General features: G+C 37.6%; 1 protein-coding gene across 2 annotated transcripts in view; it reads right to left on the bottom strand.

The window, feature by feature from the left end:
* Positions 1–8,157: 8,157 nt before the first annotated feature.
* NAA50 (N-alpha-acetyltransferase 50, NatE catalytic subunit) overlaps positions 8,158–26,556 on the bottom strand; it is a 30,821-nt gene continuing 12,422 nt past the window's right edge. Inside the window, exons 2-5 of one of the 2 annotated variants that reach the window (XM_032348478.1) lie at positions 12,364–12,500; positions 11,832–11,951; positions 11,310–11,376; positions 8,158–10,266 (exon numbers count right to left, since the gene is read on the bottom strand). In XM_032348478.1, coding sequence (XP_032204369.1) covers positions 10,089–10,266; positions 11,310–11,376; positions 11,832–11,951; positions 12,364–12,500 — 502 coding nt within the window. In that variant the 3' untranslated portion in view covers positions 8,158–10,088. The remainder of the gene's footprint in view (positions 10,267–11,309; positions 11,377–11,831; positions 11,952–12,363; positions 12,501–26,556) is intronic. The other variant, XM_032348488.1, reaches the window with a different exon arrangement.

Here is a 26,556-nt window from a genome sequence, read left to right as displayed (position 1 = left end):
TTTAATACTATAAATGATCCTTTAGGCACTTTGTTAATTAAATCCCACAATTCTGATAAATTGTTTTCATTTTTCTTCTGTTCAAATTTTTTCTAACTTCTCTGCAATTTTTTCTTAAGAGTTATTCAGAAGCATGTTGTTTAATTTCCAAATACTTGGGGGATTTTCCAGATAGATTTGTTATTGTTAGTTTAGCTATTGATTTGGTCTGGGGTGGTTAAAGAACATGGTTTGCAAGGTATTAATTCTCTTAAAGAGATTGTGACATATTTTATGGCCCAAGATATGGTCCATTTGGGAGAATAATCTTTATATAGTTGTAAAGAATGTATATTCTGATGTTGATGGTGAAATATTCTATACATGTTAATAGGTCATTGGTTAAAACTGTTATTCACATCTTTTAAACATGTTTTCTATCTACCTGTCTTATTATTTACCAGGAGTTTGGAATCTCTAATTGTAATTGTGGATTTGTCTATTTCACCTGTCAGTTTTTGCTTCATGTATTTTGAAGCTGTTATTATGTTCGTATACATTTAAGATTATATTTTCCTGATGAATTGATTCTATTATCATAAATATGCATCTTTGGGGCGCCTCACTGACTCATTTGTTAAGCGTCTGTCCTCAGCTGGGGTCATGATCCCAGCGTCCTGGGATCAAGCGGCCTCAGGCTCCCTGCTCAGCGGGAAGCCTGCTTCTCCCTCTCCCACTCCCTCTCCTTGTGTTCCCTCTCTCACTGTGTCTTTCTCTGTCAAATAAATAAATAAAATCTTAAATAAATAAATATCCATCTTTATCCCAGGAAATGAATTTTGTTCTAGAATTTACCTTGGTATTAATTTAGCCATTCCAGCTTTCCTTTGATTGATGTTTATATGGTATATCTTTTCCATCCTTTCCTCTTTAAAGTTAACCTACTGGGGCACCTGGATGGCTCAGTGGGTTGAGCCTCTGACTCTTGACTTCAGGTCAGGTTACAATCTCAGGGCCAAGCTCAAGCACAGGGCTTTGCGATGGGCACACAGACAGCTTAAGATTCTCTCTTCCCCTGCCCACTCCCTCCCCTACATTGCATGTACAGGCACACTCTCTCAAAAGAAAAAAGCCTTAAGGGACGCCTGGGTGGCTCAGTTGGTTGGACGACTGCCTTCGGCTCAGGTCATGATCCTGGAGTCCCCGGATCGAGTCCCGCATCAGGCTCCCAGCTCCATGGGGAGTCTGCCTCTCTCTCTGACCTTCTCCTCATTCATGCTCTCTCTCACGTAAATAAATAAAATCTTTAAAATAAAAAAAAAGAAAGAAAAAGAAAAAAGCCTTAAAAAAAAAAGTAAAGTGCACCTACTAGTTCACTTATATTTAAAGATCTATTTATTTATTTGAGAGAGAAAGAACATGAGAAAGCGTAAGGGATGGGAGGGGTAGAACCTTGAGCAGACTCAATGCTGAGCATGCAGCCCGAGGTGGGGCTCAAACTCAGAACCCTGAGATCACTACCTGAGCTGAAACCAAGAGTCAGACACTTAACCGACTCTGTCCCTTAGAAAGTAAGTTTCTTAAAGGGAGCTTTGTTTCTTTTTAAAATACACAGTATGTTTGTTTAATATCCAGTATAAAGAATCTTTGCCTTTCAATGGGCATTTAAACTATTTACATTCAATGTCACGACTGATGTGCTTAGATTTAAAAAAGTTTCATCTTGGTTTGTTTTCTATGTCTCATCTATTCTTTGTTGAGTGCAATTTTATATCTTGCTGTTTCCCACTTTAATCATATTACTTTTAGAGCTAGTTAATATTGACATACTGTATTTTAACCTTCCCTTATTCAGCATTTTTAAAAAAGATTTTATTTATTTGAGAGAATGAGCAGGAAGAGTGGCAGAAGGAGAGGGAGAAGCAGACTCCCTGCTGAGCAGGGATCATGATGTTGGACTCTGGGATCATGATCTGAGCCAAAGGCAAATGCTTAACCCACTGAGCCAGCCAGGAGTCCCTTATTATTTTGGCTGCTTCCATTTAATTCATTGTGAACAGTATTATTCAGGTGGCTTCCCCTAACTTGGTAATTGTATCAGTAAGATTTATTTCTCCAAACTGTAGTGAGTACACTAATCCCAGCTTAGCCCCTTAACTAGTTGACTTTGAGAAAGTTACTTTCTCTGAGCCTGTTTCTGAAGCTATAAAATTAAGCTGGTGAAAGTTCCTACCACCAGACTGCTGTGTGAATTAAATAAGGTAATTATTTAAAATTTAATTATTTATAAGGTGATTATTTAAAATTTAATTATTTATAAATACTTATATGGATGACTGATCAGTGCCTGATATGTGGTAAACTCTGAATGTTATTGCAATGAACGAATCCATTGCAAGGAAGCAGGGTTAGGCCTGGCAGGGCACAGATGTTTTCAAATTCTCAACATTAAGGCAAAAATAAAGCCATAGTTGCTTTTTTTTTTAAGATTTTATTTATTTGTCAGAGAGAGAGGAGCGACAGTGAGCACAGGCAGAGTGGCAGGTAGAGGCAGAGGGAGAAGCAGGCTCCCTGCCAAGCAAGGAGCCCGATGTGGGACTTGATTCCAGGACACTGGGATCATGACCTGAGCTGAAGGCAGCTGCTTAACCAACTGAGCCACCCAGGCATCCCTGCCTTTTTTTTTTTTTTTAATAAATTGCCCATTTATTAGACTCCTTTTTCCCATTAATTGTACTTCCTTTGTGAGTTTCCTCTGTAAATTAAGATCTTAATATTTTTGTTAAATATGAGCTCTTTAAATGAAGTTGGCTTAAAATATTTTCCACTTTTTTTTTTACTACATGTATTTGTAATTCTGTTAAATCTGACCATATTTTTAAAAACTTTGTGATTTCTGTAATTTCCTCAGAGGATAAAGCTGCCAGAATACTGTTGGACTTCAGTGTTCTACAGACATTTTGAGGCACTTTATACTTTTACAGCCATGAATGTGGCATTACCTTCTCTTCCATGAATTCTCATTAAGTTCCAAAGGAATTTGTCTTATATAAACTCAGTTACTACTTTACTCCTCCTTTGTGAGTTTTCGTTTTCCAGCTTCGAGTGCTGACAGAATGCTATTGATGCTTATGTCTAGCTTTTATTTACTTTTAATTTTTTATTTTAGAGCAGGGGGGAGGGGAGAGGGTGAGAGAATTTCAAGTGGACTCCCCACTGAGTGTGGAGTCCAACACAAGGCTCAAACTCACAGTCCTGAGATCATGACCCAAGTTGCAATCAAGAGTCAGAGCTTACCCAGCTGTGCCACCCAGGTGCCCTGTGTCTAGCGTTTATTAAACATAGTTGGTTCTGTATTAAAATGTTGCTAAGATAATCTTAGGTTTTTCAATTCTAAAGCTTTATAGCATTTACAGTGATTATCCTTTAACCTGTGTAAAAAAGGCAGTATTTTGTACTGAGAACCAAAGTCAAACTGTCTTAAATGGTTCCCTCAAAATGCTATAAAATGTATACCTCCAACATACTACCTCATGGCATCTAAAATATTTGTTCCCTGTTGAGGGTAGGGGACCACCACCATCATTTTCATTTCTGTTAGCGCCTGACCCATTGCGGTACACTCCCCGACCAAATCTCATGTAAGGCAGTGTAACTGCCTTAATAAAGAGCACTTTATTATTCTTATTTTTTTAATTTTGAAGACTGACAATAATCCAGGAACCATGCCCTAAATTTGCCCCAGGTCATAATGTATTATTAACTGAATTTTGATTTAGAGTAAAGATCCAAGACAATTCTTTGTAGGTGGAAAGGTTTGGCAAGAAAAGGGGAAGCCAGTTAAGTATGGAATAGTGGTGGTAGTTACAACTGCAGGAGTTAACAGTGTTTTAACCATAATCAAATTAATAAAAAGTCCCCAATGGTGGATACTTTTTAAAAAGATTTTTATTTGAGAGAGATCACAAGTAGGCAGAGAGGCAGGTAGTGTGAGAGGGGTAAGCAGGCTCCCCGCTGAGCAGAGAAACCAATGCAGGCCTCAATCCTACGACCCTGAGATCATGACCTAAGGCAGTGGCTTAACCCACCAAGCCACGCAGGCACTCCTGGGTGGTCATTCTTAATTATCTGTCATCAGGGGAAGAGGTCTGTTAGGGATCAAAAACCGAAATGATGGAGACCTAGGGATGCAGGAGTTTACACTCTGGATCCTGGTGCATAAGGTCAAATTGTGTAGAAAGTCATTCCTAATTTGGCTGACAGTTTTGAGCTAGTCTGCTGTTTCTTTTTTTTTTTTTTTTAAAGATTTTATTTATTATTTATTTGATAGAGAGAGATCACAAGTAAGCAGAGAGGCAGGCAGAGAGAGAGAGGGAGGAGGAAGCAGGCTCCCTGCTGAGCAGAGAGCCCGATGTGGGACTCGATCCCAGGACCCTGAGATCATGACCTGAGCCGAAGGCAGCGGCTTAACCCACTGAGCCACCCAGGCACCCCTGCTGTTTCTAAATTGTAGCTTCCTCAAGGAAGTTTAGACTGGGATAGGCCGAGTCCAGGGGGAAAAGTAGAACCCCTACAAAGTAAGCTCAATGTTTTCTGTTGCATTTTCCGATCTCTTCTGCACTCCCTCTCCTACTTTTAGTCTTGGCCTATGGGAATTCAGTTTCTTGTTTTGACTCAGACCAATGTTATGAGAAAGCAAGTCAACGTAGGGAATATTCATTTTAACCGAGTCCCTTCCAAAGTTAAGGTAAAGTCAACATCCTTGGAGGCTCTGCTCATTTTAGTAGAGGCAAGTCTTTACTTTGACATGAATTAATAATTAGAATTTTGCTTCCTTTTTGAGGCCCTCTTACCTGCCTAGCTTACAATATTAGGTGCTCAATATTAATTTGTAGGAACAATTTTTAACTTTTATATCAGGAAAAGGCAGGTAACTTTCTCACACAGGAGGACGGTAAGAACAAAGAAAGTTACAAAACTGCTTTGAGGGTGCTATGATACTGACACCCTACTGGATTTCACTGTTTTATATACAAATTTTTTTCAACTTGCATATTCAAATTTCACCTGCATGTTGTACCTAATAGTTTTGGTATACTTTAGTGTAGGAGACTGCTAGTGACAAATAGGATTCAAAAGATGGTTCAAATCCTTATCGAGAACTTTGTGGTAAATTTCAATAAATCAGGAATATCAAAGTTCACAGACTGCAAAATATTCCATCCTGATACAGTAGCTTCCCAAATGGTGAATTTAAGATCTCATCAGCACTTCGTAATAAAACAGGCCATTAATTCTTTGAGATTTAAATTCTATGCTTAGGGTGCCAGGCTGGCTCACTTGGTAGGGCATGCAACTCTTGGATCTTGGGGGTTGTAAACTCAAGCCCCACATTGGGTGTAGAAATTATTTAAAAAAGGGGGGGGCACCTGGGTGGCTCAGTGCATTGAGCCGCTGCCTTCAGCTCAGGTCATGATCTCAGGGTCCTGGGATCTGCTGAGCAGGGAGCCTGCTTCCCTTCCTCTCTCTCTGCCTGCCTCTCTGCCTACTTGTGATCTCTCTCTCTGTCAAATGAATAAATAAAATCTTAAAAAAAAAAAAAAAAGAAAAAAAGTAAATTCTATGCTGTTTAAGTAGTGACTGCTTCATAATACTTTATGTTCCCTACTATTCCTGGAGTAAGCATTGATTCTACGTAAGTTGTTTTTTTTCTTAACCTAAGGAAGGAATCAAGTATTTTAGAAAATTGGAAAGGCTTTTGTCCAGTAACTGATTATTTCTGATGTCACATTCCTCAATGTTTTATCAAGTTAACTATACCTACATTTAAAAATCTCACTCAAGCCCTTTTTCCACATGTCTGTTACTTGGTTGTATTTAACTTTTTTCCCCGTTACTATGTTAGTTATGTAACAACATAAACTAGGACTAAATTCCTATGGTATAGCCTTATAAGGGAAATCCAATTCAGGACCCTCTGCCATGATTCCCTGAAAATTCTTATAAGCTAACCACTCCTTATTATTGCTGTACCCAACTCAGAAATGTTCAAATCACCCAGGCAGAAAAGCACAATCTGGGAGACAGATTACTGTCTATCGCCACCTAGCCAACAAAACTTAACCGTTAGAATAGAACTTTTAGACCTACTTCCTATTTCTTTAAGCTCTGAATGGTAAATTAGTGTTTTCTAACCCTCATTTAGGAAACTAAACCCTTCAGAGAGTAAGGTAACAGAAGCTTTCCAACTACCTTGTCTTGGTTGTCAAAAAACCCAACATTTTCTCTAAGCATAATGTTGTAGGAGGTCCACATTGATCCACACCTCCTGCTAAGTATATCCTTGTGTCTCCCCTTTCCACACTGTAGCAGGATGATAGGTCATACAAGAATACGGCTCTCTGGTAACTCTCTTGGATCACTTCCTCTTGGGGAAGCCAGATACCACATTTTACCCAGGTAGCCTTGGAGAGACACCCATCTGGTGAAAATCTGAGTCCTCTCCAGCCTTAGTCAAGCCTTCAATGATGTGGCCCTGGCTGAATTTCACTGCAACCTGATGATACCTCAAACCAGAACCACCCAGCTAAGATGCTCCTGGATTCCTCACTAGAAACTGTGGGTAACCAAACATGTTTGTGGTTAAGCTGCTGAATTTTGGGATGATGTGCCACACAGTAACTAAAATACATTGGGCAAAGATCACCTGTTGTTTCCTGAAGGAGCAAAATTCTAATCACAACACTTATAAGATACCAAATTAATTTATGTTAGTAACAAAATATTAAGTTCGTGTTTCTTTGGTATTCAGAAAAAGATTTAAGCCATTCCCAACTCACTCAGCTACTAAACTCCTTCCACACTGCTAACAAAAAGAAAAAATTTCAATATACATTACCTGTAGTCAATGCACACTAATTAGATCATAGCTTAATATATCAGTTGTTTTCAACAATTACATTTAAAACTTCCCAGCAGTAAGACCTCTCCTTGGATCTTAATTTTTTCTCACACTGGGATAGAACTGCAGATACCCAACAGTGCTCCTAGCAAACTCCAAACGTCTGAATTAGGAGGCCTGGATAGCACTTGGCCCATTTTAATGTTTTAAGTTAGATCTTAAAGAAATGTTAAAGTAAATAAAACTGTATGGCTAAGAGTAAACAATGACTACATATAACTGCTATATATTTAATATCGTACATATGCTGAATACTCAGTATTCAACACAGTGCAGGGTTTTCTTTGACACTTACCAGACATCATAGATTACTACCAGAACATCACATAAGTTTATTTCAGATGTAACAGCAATGTTAAAATCAACAAGTTTAATTTTTAACTGCACCAAGTAAACTTTGCCATTTAAGTATATTTAAAGTTATTCCCTCCAAAAAACTGAGGGAGCTTTTCTCTTCCACCCCAGAAACCACAGTTTCCCAATAGTTCTATTTTTGGAGGACTTTCAATTGATGAATAAACTGCTTTGGGGATATTTTAGAACTTCTTTCCCCAAATGAAAACTAGTCTGGACAAATTATCTATTGCATAGATTTCTCTGCAGATTCTTTTCTTTAGAACCTAAATGCAATTACCATAAGGATAATCTTTACCTATACGCCCCATAGTAAAAACTATCTGTCCTAAAAAATATGATGGATATATGCTCTGATCTTCCAGTTAATAGAATTGTTTTACCTTAACAATTTTTATGCTCCAAAATAGCCAACTCAATATGGGACATTACTCGAGTCTTTACTGACTCATAGGCATGTGAACTAGTATCCAGCTTCTACATCCTCCTTTTCCTTAAATGGATGGAATTACTTAATACAAGTTCGATGTAGGACAATTAACCCTTTCCAAACAAGTCTGATGTAGGACAACTAACCTTTTCAAATATACCATTTAGGTAAAGTCATTGTCTAGTGTGGAAAAAGAAACTATAATGATAGGGAGCCTACATACTCAATTCAAAATTTATTTTTTCCCCCTCCTTAAATAACATGTACTTAATTGTCATGAGGCAGCTATTCAGTTTTCAATAACCACATTTAGGGATACATTCATAGGACTGATTAGATAGTCCTGGTGAAATGGTTATAGAAATAGAGGCAGTGTCATCTCAGAAAACTCATTTATATATCAAAATCTATTTTGATATCTGGAAGTTTACAAAAAGGCTGAATTCTTCAAACTAAGTATGCCTTCTGTAACTCAAGCACTCTTCTCTTGGCAAGAGCAAGCTGAAGCTTATCCATGAAGGTAAAGGTGCTTAATGCTAACTTTTTTCCTAAGCTTATACTCGGACTGCTGAAGAAACTGATACCCAAGAAACCAGCATGGTCTTTCTACATTTTTACTATCTTAAGATTCAAATCCTATATACTCATTCAACTATCTCCCTTTTCCTGTATTACTCTTGGCACTCAAGAACGCTGAAGTCTATTGTACTTTGTACTTTCACATTCTCAAAAAAGATTATAAAATGTGCATCAACATTGTGTAATTTTGTCATTTAACATATTTGGAGAGATGAGATTGCTATTATCAGAATGTACATAAGGATAAATATTATGAATCAAACTTCCCTTTAAAGTCAAATGACAAGAAAATTCAAGCCCTGTGCATTGTTTTAAAGTCTAATGAGAACATTTCATGGGCCACTAGTATTGGCAATCTAGAAAATTTTAAATATTGGAAATGGGGCTATGGAGGAAAACATGAAATTTCAGATGTCTCCTATCTTACAAAAAGTTACCAAGCCATCCAAGCCACTCCTTATGTGCCAGAAAATGATCTGGCATAAACCAGTCTCATCAGTAAAGGAGGTCACAGTGACATCTGTTATTAACACTTCTGAACTTCTATTTTCCCAAGAATAGAAGCAATATGTTTAACAATTGCCCCCTCAAATCCTTAAGCTCAATATCATAGGCACAGAAAATAAGCAAATCTGGGATGTTCTCCAACAGATAAGCAGTAGCACAGCTATGTTATTCTCAAAAATACTGTCTAGATATTCTTCCCTATATAATCAAATGCTCTGTGGCCTTGTTTTTAATAGTCTGCATTAGCTGGCATTAAATGCATTTATTGTGCCACGAGTCCATCTAAGCTTCCTTTTAGGTGTTTTTAAATATGTCCAAGAGACAATACCTGCTTCAGGTTTATCTTAGGGGTACTGACCTATAAGGACATCAACTCCCATTTTTAAAGTTAGACTAACTACTGTGGGTTTACTGAAGACACGAAAAAAGAGAGGATACACACAAAAAGTAAATCACAACAAACCTTTTTAGGTCAGTTAAAGGCCATATCTCTAGCTGGGATATTAAAAAAAATTAATCTCACCAGCCACACTCTAAAAGTTAATGCCACTAATAACAATCAACAGCAGGAAAAATATACCTGCTAACAACCAGTCCACTCATTAGCAAAAAGCAGTTTAACTCAAATACTGAGACCAAAGTAAAACACTACCTACCCAAACTGTCCCACCTACCCTCAGTGAGGAAGAAAGAAATAATTGCTTAAAAAAAATAATAAGCTTAGTATTTCTTACAAGGATAACAATGGTCCAACTCCTGAGGCAACACTCAGAAGGACAAAAGGTGGAGTGAAGGCAATGTCTAGGGATTAGTATCCCAGTCTTGAAAAACCCAAAGTACCACAAACACACTAAACTTGTCTTTGAATTACAGAACAAGATATTGCTGCTGTTTCTTTTTGTCTTTTGATATATACAACATTTTGTAGGCTCTGCCCTTCAATGTGAAAGCAGGAGATTGAAAAAAAAAAAAAAAAATTGACACTGACACCCAAATTTTTGGGACCATATATATCTTAACTGTGAAACCAAACAGATCTATACCTCCTCCTTCCTACAATCAAACCACCTCACAAAAATAAGAAAACTAAAACAATCCAAACATGATTAATTTTGAAAGTCCTTGGAAGTATTAAACATTTTTTAGAGGAAAGAAAAAGAAAGAAAGGAGGACGAACAAGAACAAGAAGGAGGGGGAGAAAGAAAGAGGGGGGAGAATCAATGGGCCTCTCTTTTATTTGGCGACAAGCAAGTGCAAGAAAGTTCATTTCTAATTTGTTCAGTTGTCTGTCTTTTGCACATCTGCATTCTGGCCAGAAGGGACTTTGAGGTTTTTCTGCAACACATGAGCATCTGCGGGCTCTATCCTCTTATAGTAGTTCTTCTTTGTCTCAATAATCTCAAAGCCAAACTTCCTGTAGAAGTCAATTGCTGATTCATTGCTGATCTGGACATGCCTAAGATACAGGAGGGTATCAGGGGGGAAAAAAAAAAAGATTTCATCAGCTTTTGTGTATTCTCCACAAACAGTTTCAAATTGGTTAGAGCCAGAATACTGCACACATCTGTTAGAGTCTCCTCATAATTACTAGTAATCAACAAAGATTAGGTATTCATCTCAGAAAAACCTGATGACAAATGGACACTTTTAACCTGACTATTACATTTGCAAGATAGCTGGCTGAGGTTAGGAGTCTCAGAAATAGTATTTACTCTTACAATCAACAAAGGGCAAAGTACCCTAGTTAGCATAACATTTTTCACTGCAAGGGGAAAAAAAGATTCCAGTAACTAAAAATGGGGAAATAACTGTAAGGATGATTCAAAGACCGTATTAACATATGCAGAAAGAAAAAAAGACAGAAAAATAACGTAACTAGGCTCTCAAATGCCTGAATATATCCTCCCTGATTTATAAAAAATATGCTATATTTTGAAAATAAATAATTTGAGCTTTCTCAATTACTCTTCAAAATAGCATTATATAATTTACTCTCTCCCACTGTCAAAGTTAAAATGAGAATAATCTTAATACCCTTATTATAAAAAATCCATAGCTGTGATCTAACCTTGGCCCTTAATCTGAGTTCTATAATACTGATATTTTATTAATATAGTATCAGCTAGATACTCTCTGATTTTGATTATTAAACTCTACTACTAATGAACATATCAATGAGAACCTTAAACAGAACCTAGAGAATGGATAAGATGAGAAAAGTAGTATTAATGATACTAATTCTTCAATTGTGAAGACTTGGGTTTTAATCTTGGTTTACTCTGACTTTGGTGCTCCCACCCCAACGAATGAAGCAAAATGATAAAGTCTTATCTCAGATTCCTTATCTATTATTGAAACAAAAGAAAACTTCATAACCACTACTTCCATGGTTTTTCCAAAAGACAATGAAATAAGTAACCAGATTTTAACGTTTCCAAGTAAAGGTTTCCATTTCCAGTAAATTCTTTAGGTAAGAACATTAAATATCATTATACTTACAGATAGATGTTGTCAAAAGTGCCATCTTTTTCACAGATGTTTAAGACATGATTTAACATTTTAGTTCCTATTAACAAGACAAACAACAAGTAAGTAATTTCATAAAAATCAATCTTTACACATCTAACTGCCATCTTAACATTTACTGGGTCTTCACAGAACTTGAGGTAAACACGAGACAACCAATTTTTTAAAAATTTTCTTCTTTCCCTACATTATCTACATATGTTTAAAACTCACAGCAGAAAAGCAACCTTTACATACACAAGCACAAGCCCTTCCATGTAAAAGGAAAACAGAAAGAAGCAAAAGGGACACTGATAACAAATCTATATAGGGCTTCCACTTGAAATATGTTAATAAAGTTATTTTCCACCTTACATTATTCAGTAATTCTTTCCCAATATTCCCAAAAGAAATGGTTTCACTCACTGGGTCAGAAACAGTAATCACGTATTTACATTTCTCTAAACAACAACAACAACAACAACAAAAAAAAAACAAAACACAAGTTAAAATTACCTATTCCTAGCCTTCGGTATGGTGCCAAACATCCTAGTGTCATGATGTAAAGTCTCTTCTGATTCTGTGAATGATCCACCCTACAGCATACTGCACCTACTGCAATATCATTGAAATAGGCTGCCATGGAAAATATAAAAATATAAAGTTCAAAGACAGAATAACATTTTATTCAATCTTCCTCCCCTTCTATAAGAACTAAATTATTGCTATTGGCCATAGATTTTATCAGCTATTCTGAATAGCAGTAACTTCAAAAATTTTCTACTTTTTAGGGATTTCAGTCTCTTCTAGAGTAAACACAAATATGTGAAAACACAGGCACACACTAAAGTAGAGAAGACATTTAGCATTTCCGTTTAAAATTCAAGTATTGTCTTGGTTTCTTTGAGATTTTTCTCAGAACCTGAATCACCCCCATTTCCTGACTTGTAAAATAAGGAAATTAAATTAGTTAACTCTGCTCTAATATTAAAAACTAGGGTCAAGAATACCAACAAACAAATGAAAAGGGGAAAAAAACATATTATACCAAGTTTTGCTAGCTCGCCAACCTCCAGCACATCCTTGTAGAACTTGTCATTGTAGCTGACTGGAAAGATGACCTGGTTTAGTCTCTTCAACTGTTTAATATTGTGTGGTGTCACATCTCCCAGCTCGATCCGGCTACTGGAACAAACCAAAATGTACTCAATAAAATATAATTAGCTTTATTTGTTATGATGAACATTCCTAGAAGACTACGAATTTTTTACATGACCGATAAATCCAATCTTTCATAGTGACTTTATACTCCTAGAAAGATTACTATTTATTTATGATTATGCCAGCCATTCCATCCAAATTCAATTTGTAGCTTTCAAACAACAGTATACATTTAGAGATAAATATGGTAAACAACAATTACTAAGAAGGGCAGACTAATATTCTATATAAATGCCAAAATTTTCCTTGTAGTTTACAGTTCAGAAGAATTTAAACATCTATTACTGATCAAAAGGACTGATGATACCAAATGTTGGCAAGGGGGTGGCAAATGGGAATGGTGAAAAATGTAAACAGATAGAGTATCTCTGGAAGACACTCTAGTACTATGCATCAAAAAGCCTGAGAGGCTCGGTCATTAAGACTCTGCCTTTGGCTAGGGCGGATCACCGGGTCCTGGGATTGAACCCCCTGCATCAGGCTCCCTGCTCAGCAGGAAGCCTGCTTCTCCCCCTCCCCCTTGTGTTCCCTTTCTTGCTGTGTCTTCTGTCAAAAAAATAAAACTTTAAAAAGTTTAAAAAAAAAAAGCCTGAGAGGTACATCTCCTTTATGGAAGTAATCCTACTCCAGAAACTTTTATCCTGAAAAAATAATCCAAATAGGCAAAAGTTATGTATATTCTACTAACTGAGCTAGGAACAACCCACAAGAGTCATTTGGGGTGGTTTTCCAAATCCAGATTCCTGGACTTCACCCCACTTTCAGAAGCAGAATCTCTGGAAATGAAACAAAGGAATCCACATGGTGGTGGGGGTGCTTTACTTATCAAGAATGCAACAGAAGTATTCCTTAAAAAAAAAACTATGTAATCAAAACAACTGGTTCCAAGGGAAGAGTTAAGGCTAAAAAGATTCAGACTCATAGTAACAAAGCCATGCTACCTCTAGGCCATGAAGGAAAGGATTTTTTTAACAGCTCAAGTCAGTATCACTAAAAGAGTTAAGGCTAAAAAGATTCAGACTCACAGTACAAAGCCATGCTGCCTCTAGGCCATCAACGAAAGGATTTTTTAACAGCTCAAGTCAGTATCACTACCGTAAACTAAAGGTTGATCAAGGGGCGCCTGGGTAGCTCAGTGGGTTAAAGCCTCTGCCTTCCGCTCAGGTCATGATCCCAGGGGCCTGAAATGGAGCCCCACATCGGGCTCTCTGCTGGGCGGGGAGCCTGCTTCCTCCTCTCTCTGTCTACTTGTGATCTCTATCTGTCAAATAAATAAATAAAATCTTAAAAAAAAAAAAAAAAGTTGATCAATATGAAAGACAAACCTGAATACCACTAACATTATCATTATGTAGAGTTGGCTTACATACATTATTGGCCTTCTTAAGAATAACAACAGTGATTTTTAATTCTTTAAATAAGATCAAATCAAAATAAAAACGAGCTAAAAAATAAGAACAATCTGATGCCACCCAAGTAGCTAGAAAATGTGGGTCCTACTCACTGGGTGCTAGATGCTAGTTCTAGATCACAATGACATTAGTCAAAAGCCAGGAAATGCAAACAATATACCCTAATTAATCATTTGCACCCTATGCATACAGGTTTTGAAAATTGCTGGAGGAATGACTGAACGTTAATCATCACACTTTTATAATGGTAAAAAAGAAAAACCTAAGTGTCCCCAATAGAGAACTGGTTAAATAAAGCATGCATGATACATTAATATTATTAGCAGAGAAACACTGATACATTGTTTTGGGGGGGGGCGCAGGGGCAAACACATTCTAAATATATTTAATATATAAATATCTACAATACCTTTGTTAATATATAGAAAAAAATGCTTTAAACAATATACAAAAAGTGTGTGATCAGAATCGTGGGTGGCACCTGGCTGGCTCAGTTCAGTAGAACATGATGAGGCTCTTGATCTCATGGTTTTAAGTTGGAATCATGGCCATGTTGGGTGAAGAGATTACTTAAAAATACAATCCTTAATAATAATAATAATGAAAGAATGGTGGGTAATTTTAAAAACAGTATTCTCTGAAATGTTACAATTTAGATTATTAGAAAACAGAGAATACAGACCATAACACCCATTTGGAACTTTAGCCTTCTTGCCTCAATTATTTCATTTTTATGCTTTTTTTTTTTTAATTACTTACTATGACCCATCACCCTTGTATATCTTGCATATTTTCTTAAAATCTGAGCAGTTTCTTAGTAGCCACACAAATTCTTAAGATGCAAACACCATAGTAAAAAACAGAGTTCTCTTTGTTCTATTTTCTTCCAATTTCTAGACACATAAAGTAAATATGAGTAAATGTGGCCTCTCCTAAGTATTTCACATCTAAAATGAATTCCTTTTGTGAGATTCAGGTCCTCTTTAACTAGGAAATATCTCATTCATAAAACAACTCCCCTTTTCATTAAAGCAGGATCCTGGCTTTCTCTTCTTTTAAGACTGAGTAAATAACATTTTACTGAACCCTTTTTCTGATTAAAACCTACTTAGGTTCACTTACCCACCATCTACTACTCAGACCTTTTATAAGCAGATACAGTTATACGTAAAATACAGACCCCTTAAAATACAGAGAACATGGGAGTGCCTGGGTGGCAGAGTCAGTTAAGCATCTGATTCTTGGTTTCTGCTTGGGAGGTGGGTATTTCAGGGTCATGAGCTCAAGTCCTGCGTTAGACGCTGAGCTCAGTGCAGAGTCCATTTAGGAGTCTCTCTCCCCCTTTCCCTTGGCCCCTCCCCCATTCTGAAATAAACAAATCTTAAAAAAAAAAAAAAAAAAGTACAGAGATGACATGTCACCTACACTGTGTTTTTTTCTTTAGCAAAAGGATTCCTATCATTTAATTAATCAATGTATCTATCACCTTGCATTTTTTTGTAAGAACACTTACGGTCTACTCTCTTAGCAAGTTTCAATTATATGCATTAGACTGTCAAACCTTATTCATTTTACAGCTACAAGTTTGTACCTTTTTATCAATTTCTGCCTATTCCCCCCACCCTGGCAACCACTTATCTACTCTGTTTCTATGAGTTTGACTTATTTGTAGATTTCACATATAAGTAATACCATGGAGTGTTCGTCTTTCTGAATTATTTCACTGAGCATAATGCTACTCTTTAACTGAGTATAGCACCCCAAATTTGGTACAGTAATATATTTTAAATATAATATAGCATTTATTTATTATATTCAGAGCGCGGTTTTAAAAAATTATCCACTGCAGTTAAGAGTCAGACTCTGTATTTCAAAAGTCATTGAAAAACCACATTATAAAGTCTAACTGTAAACAATAAAGAAAAATTTAACCTAGGAAGTCAAGCTTCCAGATTTTTTTTGTTTTTGAAAGATTTTATTTATTTATTTGACAGACAGAGATCACAAGTAGGCAGAGAAGCAGGCAGAGAGAGAGGAGGAAGTGGCCTCCGAGGCCACTTCCTCCTCTCTCTCTGCCTGCTTCTCTGCCTACTTGTGATCTCTGTCTGTCAAATAAATAAAATCTTAAAAAAAAAAAAAAGTTTAAGAATCATTTCCAGGTGGGGCGCCTGGCTGGCTTAGCTGGAAGAGCATGCAACTCTTGATCTTGGGGTCATGAGCTTGAGCCCCACACTGGGTACAGGGATTACTTAAAAATATATAAAAACTTGAAAATAAATGATTTCTGGGTAACTGTCGGGCTTCAAGTATCTTTATAATTTTTAAAAGGATAATAACCAGGTATTTCTTAACTTCATACAGAAGGAAAAGGTGGTATGGTTCAATGTGCTAGATGAAATCTAATAATTAACTACTAAAAAAGTTTCAATTGGAGTAGGCAGATCAAGCCTATACAAAACACTGTATTAAATCATTAGGGAATAGGCAGCTTAATCTTTTCCTGCCTAATTAAAAAAACATGCAAGTCTTAATTAAAAAAAAAAAGTCCATTGCCATAGAAATGACTTAGGAAGTGAAAATATCTGAAAGACTATTACCAGAAGTAAGTTTGATGCAAACAGTCTTCCTGTACTTTTCTATGCATATATATATATGTACACATATATATACACACACATAAATATTTCAAAACAGAATTGAGATACTGTTCGTATTGTTTGGTAGCTGTTTAAGAAATACCTTAAATATAACTTTGTCAGCAAAATTCACTTTCAAATACAGTTTATCTTTCACGAACATGATATGCCTAACTGAAATGGAATACTTCTGTAATCTTGATCACTTAGCTCTGAATTATTTTAAGATGTGGATATTCTAAATATATCAGAGTAACAGCAACTTGTACATATAATTTAGCAAAGAACATGTTGTATCAAAGGTATATAGTGCTATATAAAAATGTCAAGGGGCTCCTGGGTGGCTTAGTGGGTTAAATTAGCCTCTGCCTTTGGCTTAGGTCATGATCCCAGAGTCCTGGGATCCAGCCCCACATTGGGCTCTCTGCTCTGCGGAGAGCCTGCTTCCTCCTCTCTCTGCCTGCTTCCCTGCCCACTTGTGATCTCTCTCTCTCTCTGTTAAATAAATAAATAAAATCTTAAAAAAAAAAAAGGGAGAAATGTCAAGAAAATGAAACCATGATTATAAACAATCAACAAGCTTTTAGAAGCTCAAAGAATTTCTATAGTAAGTCAAAAGGAATTCCAAAAAACCCCCCAGGAAATCCAAAATCTCCATTAGAAAATTCAAGAGAGTGTCCAAGAGTTCTATGTGTGGGGGTGCCTGGGTGGCTCAATGGGTTAAAGCCTCTGCCTTCCGCTCAGGTCATGATCCCAGAGTCCTGGGATCCAGCCCCGCAGCGGGCTCTTTGCTCAGCAGGAGTCTGCTTCCCCGTCTCTCTCTCTCTGCCTGCTTGTGATCTGTATGTCAAATAAATAAATAGAATCTTAAAAAAAAAAAAAAAAAAAGAGTTCTATGAATCTATAATTTTCTGAAGTTCTTATGAACATAATAGTTGCCTATTCAAAGCACAAATCAGGTATTTCAATAAATATTTGCTAACCCCTGAATGCAAAATAGTGTCTGAGTATATATATATTACACATATTCACATACAACTGTATACATATAATACACATACACATACATAATATATACACATACATAATATATATAAAATATAATGTCTTAGTAGTAACACATGCACACAAAGTACAAAAATAATACTAGAATGGAAGTAATCCTGGGATCAGATGTGAAGGGTGACTAAGAGTGTTCTGCAGGAAGCCAAGAAATGAAATTTTTTAAAAAGATTTTATTTATTAGAGAGAGAGAGCATGAGCAAGGGGAGCAGCAGACGGAGAGGGAGAAGCAGGCTTCCACTGAACAGGGAGCCTAATGTGGGGCTCAATTCCAGGACCCTGGGATAGTGACCTGAGTGGAAGGCAGACGCTTAACAGACTGAGCCACTCAGGCACCCCAAGAAATGAGTAAAAAAAAAAAAGATTTATTTGAGAGTGAGAAAGACAGAACACAAGGAGGGGAGGGGCCGAGGGAGAGGAAGCAGTGGACTCCCCACTAAGCAGGTAGCCCTGACCTGGGGCTCCACGTGGGACTCCAGGATCATGGTCTGAGCTGAAGGGAGACGCTTAACTGACTGAGCCACCCAGGTGCACAAGAAATGAATTCTAAAAAGAAGGTAGAACATGAACAAAACAGCAGTGATATGTTCCTAAAATTATAGGCAGTTTGATTTGGAGAAACAAAACGTACTCTGTGGCTCTCCTCCTTTGGGCTACCTGCTGAGGGTGCAGCCATCTCCTACTCTTAACATGGCATCACAGCCATCCTCAGACCTCTGGTGAAGACTGTTAAAAAGTGAACCAAGGGGGCACCTGGGTGGCTCAGTGGTTAAAGCCTCTGCCTTCGGCTCAGGTCATGATCCCAGAGTCCTGGGATCGAGCCCCACATCAGGCTCTCTGCTCAGCGGGGAGCCTGCTTCCTCCTCTATCTCTGCCTACCTCTCTGCCTACTTGTGATCTCGGTCTGTCAAGTAAATAAATAAAATCTTTAAAACAAAACAAAAAAGTGAACCAAGAAGTTCATTCTGCATCAGTCGGATCAATATGTCAAAATTAAGTGCAACTGGCTGAAACTGAGGCATTGATAATAGGGTGTACAGAAGATTTAAGGGCCAGATCTTGATGCCCAAGTCTGATTATAAGAGCAACAAGAACGAACCATGTTATCCAGTGGCCTCCAGAAGTCCCTAGTCCACAAGGTCAAAGAGCTTGAAGTGCTGTTAACATGCAATAAATCTTACTGTGCAGAGATTTTTCATAACATCTCCTCCAAGAACCACAAAGCCATTGTGGAAAGAGCAGCCAGCTGGCCATCAGAGGTATCAGTCCCAATGCCAGCAGCAAAGAAAATGAATTCAGGCAGCTGATATGCAAGTTGCATTTGTGTTAATAAAACCGTAAAACTACAAAAAAGGTGTTCTTTCTGTAAACGTGGAAGCTGGGATTGGAGAGGAAGAACCACCAATTTTATAAGGGGCTTGCACATCAGGATGGTACTTGGCTATCTTCCCTACCTACTTTATTCTCTTGCTTGACCTCAATCTCATCATCTTACTGCTTTAATGCTGCCATCTTCCAAATCTGTCTCTTCCTTAGAAATCACTCCTAACTCCAAAACATCCAGAGCAGACACCTCAAATTAAATATATCCCTAAATCTTTGACCACCCCCCAAATCTGCTTCACCTGCAGCTTCCTCTGTTGATAGCCTCTCCATCTTTGACTGCCGATTACTCTCTTACCTTATTTAAATGATACCTCAAGAAGTTTATTCTGAGAAATCTGTTTTTTCTTTGTACTGTTCCTGGATACGTGTTCTTATCAATCAGGATTATGTTTGGCCTTGAACAAAGTTTGGAAGTGTTCCTTCTTACTCTTGAATTTTGTCAATGTTTGCTTCATGTATTTCCAAGTTATTTTAAGAGAATATTTGGGATGTTATAAATTGATGAAATGGTCCTGTTATCCTTTTGAAATGTCCTTCTTTTTGCTATAATAGTCCCTGTCTTAAAATCTACTTTGTTCATTAATACAGACATACTACTTTCTTCTAATCAATGCCGCATCATGTATCTTTTACCATCTTTTACTTTCAACTCTTCTATGTCTTTGTAATTTAAAGTGTCTTTTGTAAAAAGCACATACTTAAGTCTTGTTCCTCTAATCTGACAATGGGAATATTTTTACTACACAGTTCTTTTTTCTAAATATTATACAATGTTCAAGTATTACTTTTATGTATTAAACTACCATGAGGGGTGCCTGGGTGGCTCAGTCAGCTGAGTGAACTACTCTTGGTTTGGTTTTGGCTCAGGTCAGGCTCTCAGAGTTGTGGGATGAGTCCTCTGTTTGGCTTCACACTCAGTGCCAGTCTCCTTATCCCTATCCCTCCCATTCCCTTCTGACCTTCCGCAGGCACACGGGCTCTCTATCTTGAGTGAATGAATGAATGAATGAATAAAAGAAATCTTTAAAAGAAAAATAAAAGAATAAAAATAAAGTAGCATGATAGAAAAAGGTGGAAAATGTCATCACATTGAGTCATGATCATTCCAATTTTAGTATATATACTGCCAAAGTAAGCACTGACAATTGAAGCATTTGGTCTGTCTATACTTAATGTAATTATTGATGTAGTCTACTCAAGTCCACCAGCTTGCAAATTTTCGGTATGTACTCTTAGTAGTTCCTTTATTTTTCAAGTCCTATTTGAGGGATCAATTTTCATTGTTGGCTTAAAAAAAAAGTTTGAAGTTTACATAAAATTAAATTCACTTTTCTTAGTGTATAGTTCTGAGTTTTGACAAACATGTATAATAACAACTATCAAGATACAAAAGGGTTCCATCACCCCAAAAATCTCCCTCATGGCCCTCCGTAGAGTTTTAACTGTAACACCACCCCCAGGCAACCATTAATCTGTTTTCTGTTCCCTGTATCTTAGTTTATTTAAGAATGTCATATAAACGGGCGCCTGGGTGGCTCAGTGGGTTGAACGGCTACATTTGGCTCAGGTCATGATCCCAGGGTCCTGGGATCGAGTCCCACATCGGGCTCTCTGCTCAGCAGGGAGCCTGCTTCCCTCTCTCTCTCTCTGCCTGCCTCTCTGTCTACTTGTGATCTCTGTCAAATAAACAAATAAAATCTTAAAAAAAAAAAAAAAGAATGTCACATAAATGGAATCACATGAATATACCGCCATTTGCTTGGCTTCCTTCATTCAACATAATGACTTTGAGATTCACCACACTGCTGTATCAATAGTTCCTTCCTTGTTATTGCTGAGTAGTATTGCACAGTATGGATATAACACTGTTTCTCCTTTTATTGAAAGGTATCTGAATCTACATACACATTTCTCTATAGATTCTTCTGTTTTTACAATTTCTCTTGATTAAGAGAGGTAATGGGTGATAAGTGTATGAGTTCTGGTTGTTTTGCATTCAGCATTTGGCACTGTCAACCTTTAAAAATGTATGCCATTCTAACAGTTCATTTCATTTCAAAATCACAGTTCATTGTGGTTTTAATCTGCATGTCCCTAAATAACAAATGATGTTGGGCATATTTTTCTCTGTCATTCATATAACTTCTTTGGTAAAGGAGCTATTTATTTAACTCTTTTGCCCATTTAAAACAAAGTGGCCGGGGTGGGTGGTACCTGGGTGGTTCAGACGTTAAGCATCTATCTGCCTTTGGCTCAGGTCATAATCCTAGGGTCCTGGGATGGAGCCCCACATTGGGCTCACTGTTCAGCAGGAAGCCTGCTTCTCTTTCTCCCACTCCCCCTGCTTATGTTCCCTCTCTCACTGTGTCTCTGCCAAATAAATAAATAAAATCTTGAGGAGTAGCAAGATGGTGGAGCAGTATGAGACTGAAATTTCATCTGATTGCAGGAATTCAGCTAGATAGTTATCAAACTATTCTGAACACCTACAAACTTAACAGGAGATCAAAGAGAAGAGCAGCAATTCTATGAACAGGAAAGCAGCCACATTCTGGAAGGCAGGACATGTGGAGAAGTGAGTCTGAGATGATATAGAAGACAGACCACAGGGGGAAGGGCCGGCTCCCAGCAAGCAGTAGAGCAGTGCAGCACAAAATCGAACTTTCAGAAGTCTACTCTGCAGAGCCCTCGCTGGGACAGTGTGGTCTCAGGACCTGTGGGGTCACAGAAAGACCAGAGGTGCCTGAGTGCAGCAGAGCTCCCACGTATCACAGTGGGAAGGCCAGCTGCAGAGACGAAGCTGAGGAGGGGGCTCTCAGTTTGGGTTACCTTAAAGCATGATGTGAGGCAGAGTCAGGCCACTACTCTTTGAGCTGGGACCCCACAAGTGGCAGATCCGGGAGGGAGACTCCCTGCCCCCAACTAGGAGGAGCAGCAGCACAGGAAGGCACTGCAGTAATCTGCTGGATTTGGAGACTCCAAATGGGGCCATATGCCAGAGATAGAAATACTTGGTCACAGGCCTGGAGAACACAGAGCACGGCCAGAAACCAAGGAGACAGGAGCGACTGTTTTTCTCTGAGGGCTCACTGAAGGGGACTGGGGGCGAGCTCTAGCTTCTGGAGATTGGGAGGCTGCCATTTTTACTATAGTCCTCCAAACTGTATAGAAAGCTTTAAGAGAAAAAAAGCTACAGAGAGCAAACTGAGCAGACTCCTTAGCCTGGCCCCTGGTAAGGACACTGCAATTGAACCCTGGGCAAAGACATTTGAGAATCACTCCAAGAGACCCCTCACGTGGAAGATCAGCAACAACATCCAGCCAAGACCAGGTTTACTGATGAAAGAGAACTGCAGAACACCAGTGCTGGATGAATTCAGCACATAGAATTCATGGCTTTTTTCCCATGACTCTTTAGTCTTTCAAACTTAAATTTTTAAAATTTGTTATTTTTTTCTTTTTCTATTTTTTTAATCTTTCTTATTTTAACTATTTCATCAATACCTTTTAAAAATTTCTTAATTTCAATTTTTATAGTCATATTCTATCCCTTCATTGTTTAACCTTATTTTTTCTGTACACATACAAGTTTTTCTTTCTTTAAAATTTTGGGAAACAGTTATCTGCTAATAGACCAAAATATACCCTAACTCTGGGATATGGCTTTGGCTTTGTTCTAGTCTCCAGCCTGATTACATGCTCTCCTTTTTTTTTCTTTTTTCAACGAACTTATCATTCCTTTTTTAAAATCTTTTTTAATTTTCATTTTTACAGTCATACTCTATCCCTTCATCGTCTTACCTGTATGTTTTTCTTTCTTTAAAATTTTGGGAGGCAGTTTTTTCTAACAGACCAAAATACACCCAAAAATCATGTGTGTGGCTCCGTTCTATTCACCAGCCTAATCATATTTCTTTTCCCTTTCTTCTCCCCCGGGTTTCACATGTCTTCTGATTTGGTTAGTGTGTATTTTCCTTGGGTCGTTGTTACCCTTTTAGCATTTTGTTCTCTCATTCATCTATTCTTCTCTGAAGAAAATGACAAGACGTTTAAAACTCACCTCAAAAAACAGAAAAAGAGGCAGTACTGACTGCTGGGGACCTAATAAGTACAGACATTAGTAGGATGTCAGAACCAGAATTCAGAATGACGACTATAAAGATGCTAGCTGGACTCAAAGAAAGCAAAGAAGATACTAGAGATTCCCTTTTTGAAGAAATAAAATCCCTTTCTGGAGAAATAAAAGATCTAAAATTTAACCAAATTGAAATTTAAAAAGCTATTAATGAGGTACATTCAAAAATGGAGGATTTAATTGCTATGATAAATGAGGCAAAAGAGAAAATTAGTAATACAGAAGATCAAATGATGGAGAATAAAGAAGCTGAGAAAAATAGAGATAAACAACTACTGGACCACGAGGGGAGAATTCATGAAATGAAACAGTATTAGAGTAACTGAGATAATAGAAAAAGAAAAAGAGGGGCAAAAGGTATATTGGAGCAAATTATAGCAGAGAACTTCCCTAATTTGGGGAAGGAAATAAGCATCGAAATCCAGGAGCCACAGAGAACTCCCCTAAAATCAATAAAAATAGGCCAACACCCCATCATCTAATAGTAAAACTTACAAGTCTCAGTGACAAAGAGAAAATCCTGAAAGCAGCTTGGGACAAGAGTTCTGTAACCTACGTTAGAAATATTAGACTGGCAGCAGACCTATCCACAGAGACCTGGCAGGCCAGAAAGGACTGGCATGATATATACAGAGCACGTAACGAGAAAAATATGCAGCCAAAAATACTATATCCAGCTAGGCTGTTGTTGAAAATAGGAGATAAAAAACTTTCAGGAAAAACAAAAACTAAAGAATTTGCTAACACCAAACCAGCCCTACAGGAAATATTGAAAAGGGTCTAAGCAAAGACAGAGCCTGAAAGTAACAGACAGGAAAGGAACAGAGACGATATACATTAACAGTCACCTAAATTCTATCTTTCAATAGTTACCCTGAATGTAAGTAGGCTAAATGCCCCAATCAAAAAACAAAAGGAATCAGAATGGATTTAAAAAAGAACAACACAAGACCCATCAATATGCCGTCTGCAAGAAACTAATTTTAGACCCAAAGATACCTCCAGATTTAAAGTGAGGGGGTGGAAAACAATTTACCACGCTAATGGATATCAAAAGAAAGCTGGATATAAGCCAAAGACTATAGTAAGAGATGAGGAAGGACACTACATCATACTCAAAGGGTCTGTCCAACAAGATCTAACAAATTTAAGTATCTATGCCCCTAACATTGGAGCAGCCAACTATTTAAACCAATTAGTAACAAAATCAAAGAAACACATCAACAATAATACAGTAATAGTAGGGGACTTAAACACCCCCCTCACTAAAATGGACAGAACCTCTAAGAAAAAAATTCAACAAGGAAATGAAGACCTTAAATAACACACTGGATCAGATGTACTTAACAGATATATTCAGAACATTCCAACCCAAAGCAAGAGAATACACATTCTTCTCTAGTGCACATGGAACATTCTCCAGAAGATTTCACATACTGGGTCACAAATCAGATCTCAGCTGGTACCAAAAGACTGGGATCATTCCCTGAATATTTTCAGGCCATAATGCTTTGAAACTGAACTCAACCCCAAGAGGAAAGTTGGAAAAAACTCAAATACATGGAGGCTAAAGAGCATCCTACTACAGAATGAATGGGTTAACCAGGAAATTAAAGAAGAATTTTAAAAATTCATTGAAACAAATGAAAATAAAAACACAACTGCTCAAAATCTTTAGGACGCAGCAAAGGCGGTCCTGAGAGGAAGGTATAAAATACAAGCTTCCTTGAGAAATAAGAAACATCTCAAATACACAACCTAACCCTAACACCTAAGGAAGCTGGAGAAAGAACAGCAAAGAAAGCCTAAACCCAGCAGGAGAAGAGAAATCATAAAGATCAGAGTAGAAATCAATGAAACAGAAACCAAAAGAACAACAGAACAGATCAACGAAACTAGGAGCTGGTTCTTTGAAAGAATTAATAAGATTGATAAACCCCTGGTCATACTTACCCAAAAGAAAAAAGAGAAAGGACCCAAATTAATAAAATCATGTATGAAAAGTGAGAGATCACAACCAACACCAAAGAAATACAAATAATTACAAGAACATATTATCGGCAACCACACACCAGAGCCAATTTGACAATGTGAAACAATGGATGCATTCCTAGAGAGGTATAAACTACCAAAACTGAACCAGGAAAAAACAGAAAACCTGACCAGACCTATAACCAGTAAAAAGATTGAAGCAGTGATTAAAAACCTCCCAAAAACTAGAGCCCAGGGCCAGGTGGCTTCCCAGGGGAATTCTACCAAACATTTAAAGAAGAATTAATACCTATTCTCCTGAAACAGTTCCAAAAAAATAGAAATGAAAGGAAAACTTCCAAACTCATATTATGAGGCCAGCATTACCTTGATCCCCAAACCAAAGACCCCATCAAAAAGGAGAATTACAGACCAATATCCCTGATGAAAATGGATGCAAAAATTCTCACCAAAATACACTAGCCAATAGGATCCAACAGTACATTAAAAAGATTATTTACCATAACCAAATGGGATTTACTCCTGGACTGCAAGGTTGGTTCAACATCTGCAACTCAATTAATGTGATACAATACATTAATAAAAGAAAGAACAAGAACCATATGATACTCTCAGTAGATGCTGAAAAAGCATTTGACAAAGTACAGCATCCTTTCCTGATCAAAACTCTTCACAGTGTAGGGTTAGAGGGTACATATCTCAGTATCATAAAAGCCATCTATGAAAAACCCACAGCAAATATCATTCTCAACGTGAAGAAACTGAGAGCTTTTCCCCAAAGGTCAGGAACATGGCAGGGATGTCCACTATCACCACTGCTATTCAACAGAGTACTAGAAGTCCTAGCCTTAGCAATCAGACAACAAAAAATATAAAAGGCATCTGAATTGGCAAAGAAGTCAAACTCTCACTCTTTGCAGATGATATACTTTATGTGCAAAACCCAGAAGACTCCACTCCAAAACTGTTAGACCTCATACTGGAATTCAGTAAAGTGTCAGGATATAAAATCAACGCACAGAAATCAGTTGCATTTCTTTCTTTTCTTTTTTAAGATTTTATTTGACAGAGATCACAGATAGGCAGAGAGGCAGGCAGAGTGAGAAGGAAAGCAGCCTCCCCACTGAGCAGAGAGCCTGATGCAGGACTCAATCCCAGGACCCTGAGATCATGACCTGAGCCAAAGGCAGAGGCTTTAACCCACTAAGCCATGCAGGCACTCCAAAACCAGTTGCATTTCTATACACCCAACGGCAAGACAGAAGAAAGAGAAATTAAGGTGTCGATCCCATTTACAATTGCACCCAAAACCACAGATACCTAGCGAATAAATCTAACCAAAGAGGCAAAGAATCTGTACTCGGAAAATATAGAGAACTCATGCAAGAAACTGAGGA

The sequence above is a fragment of the Mustela erminea genome, chromosome 1, assembly GCF_009829155.1.
Source record: "Mustela erminea isolate mMusErm1 chromosome 1, mMusErm1.Pri, whole genome shotgun sequence".
NCBI lineage: Eukaryota > Metazoa > Chordata > Mammalia > Carnivora > Mustelidae > Mustela > Mustela erminea.
The sequence above is the reverse complement of the archived record's forward strand: the minus strand, read 5'-3'. Positions and strand labels throughout refer to the sequence as shown.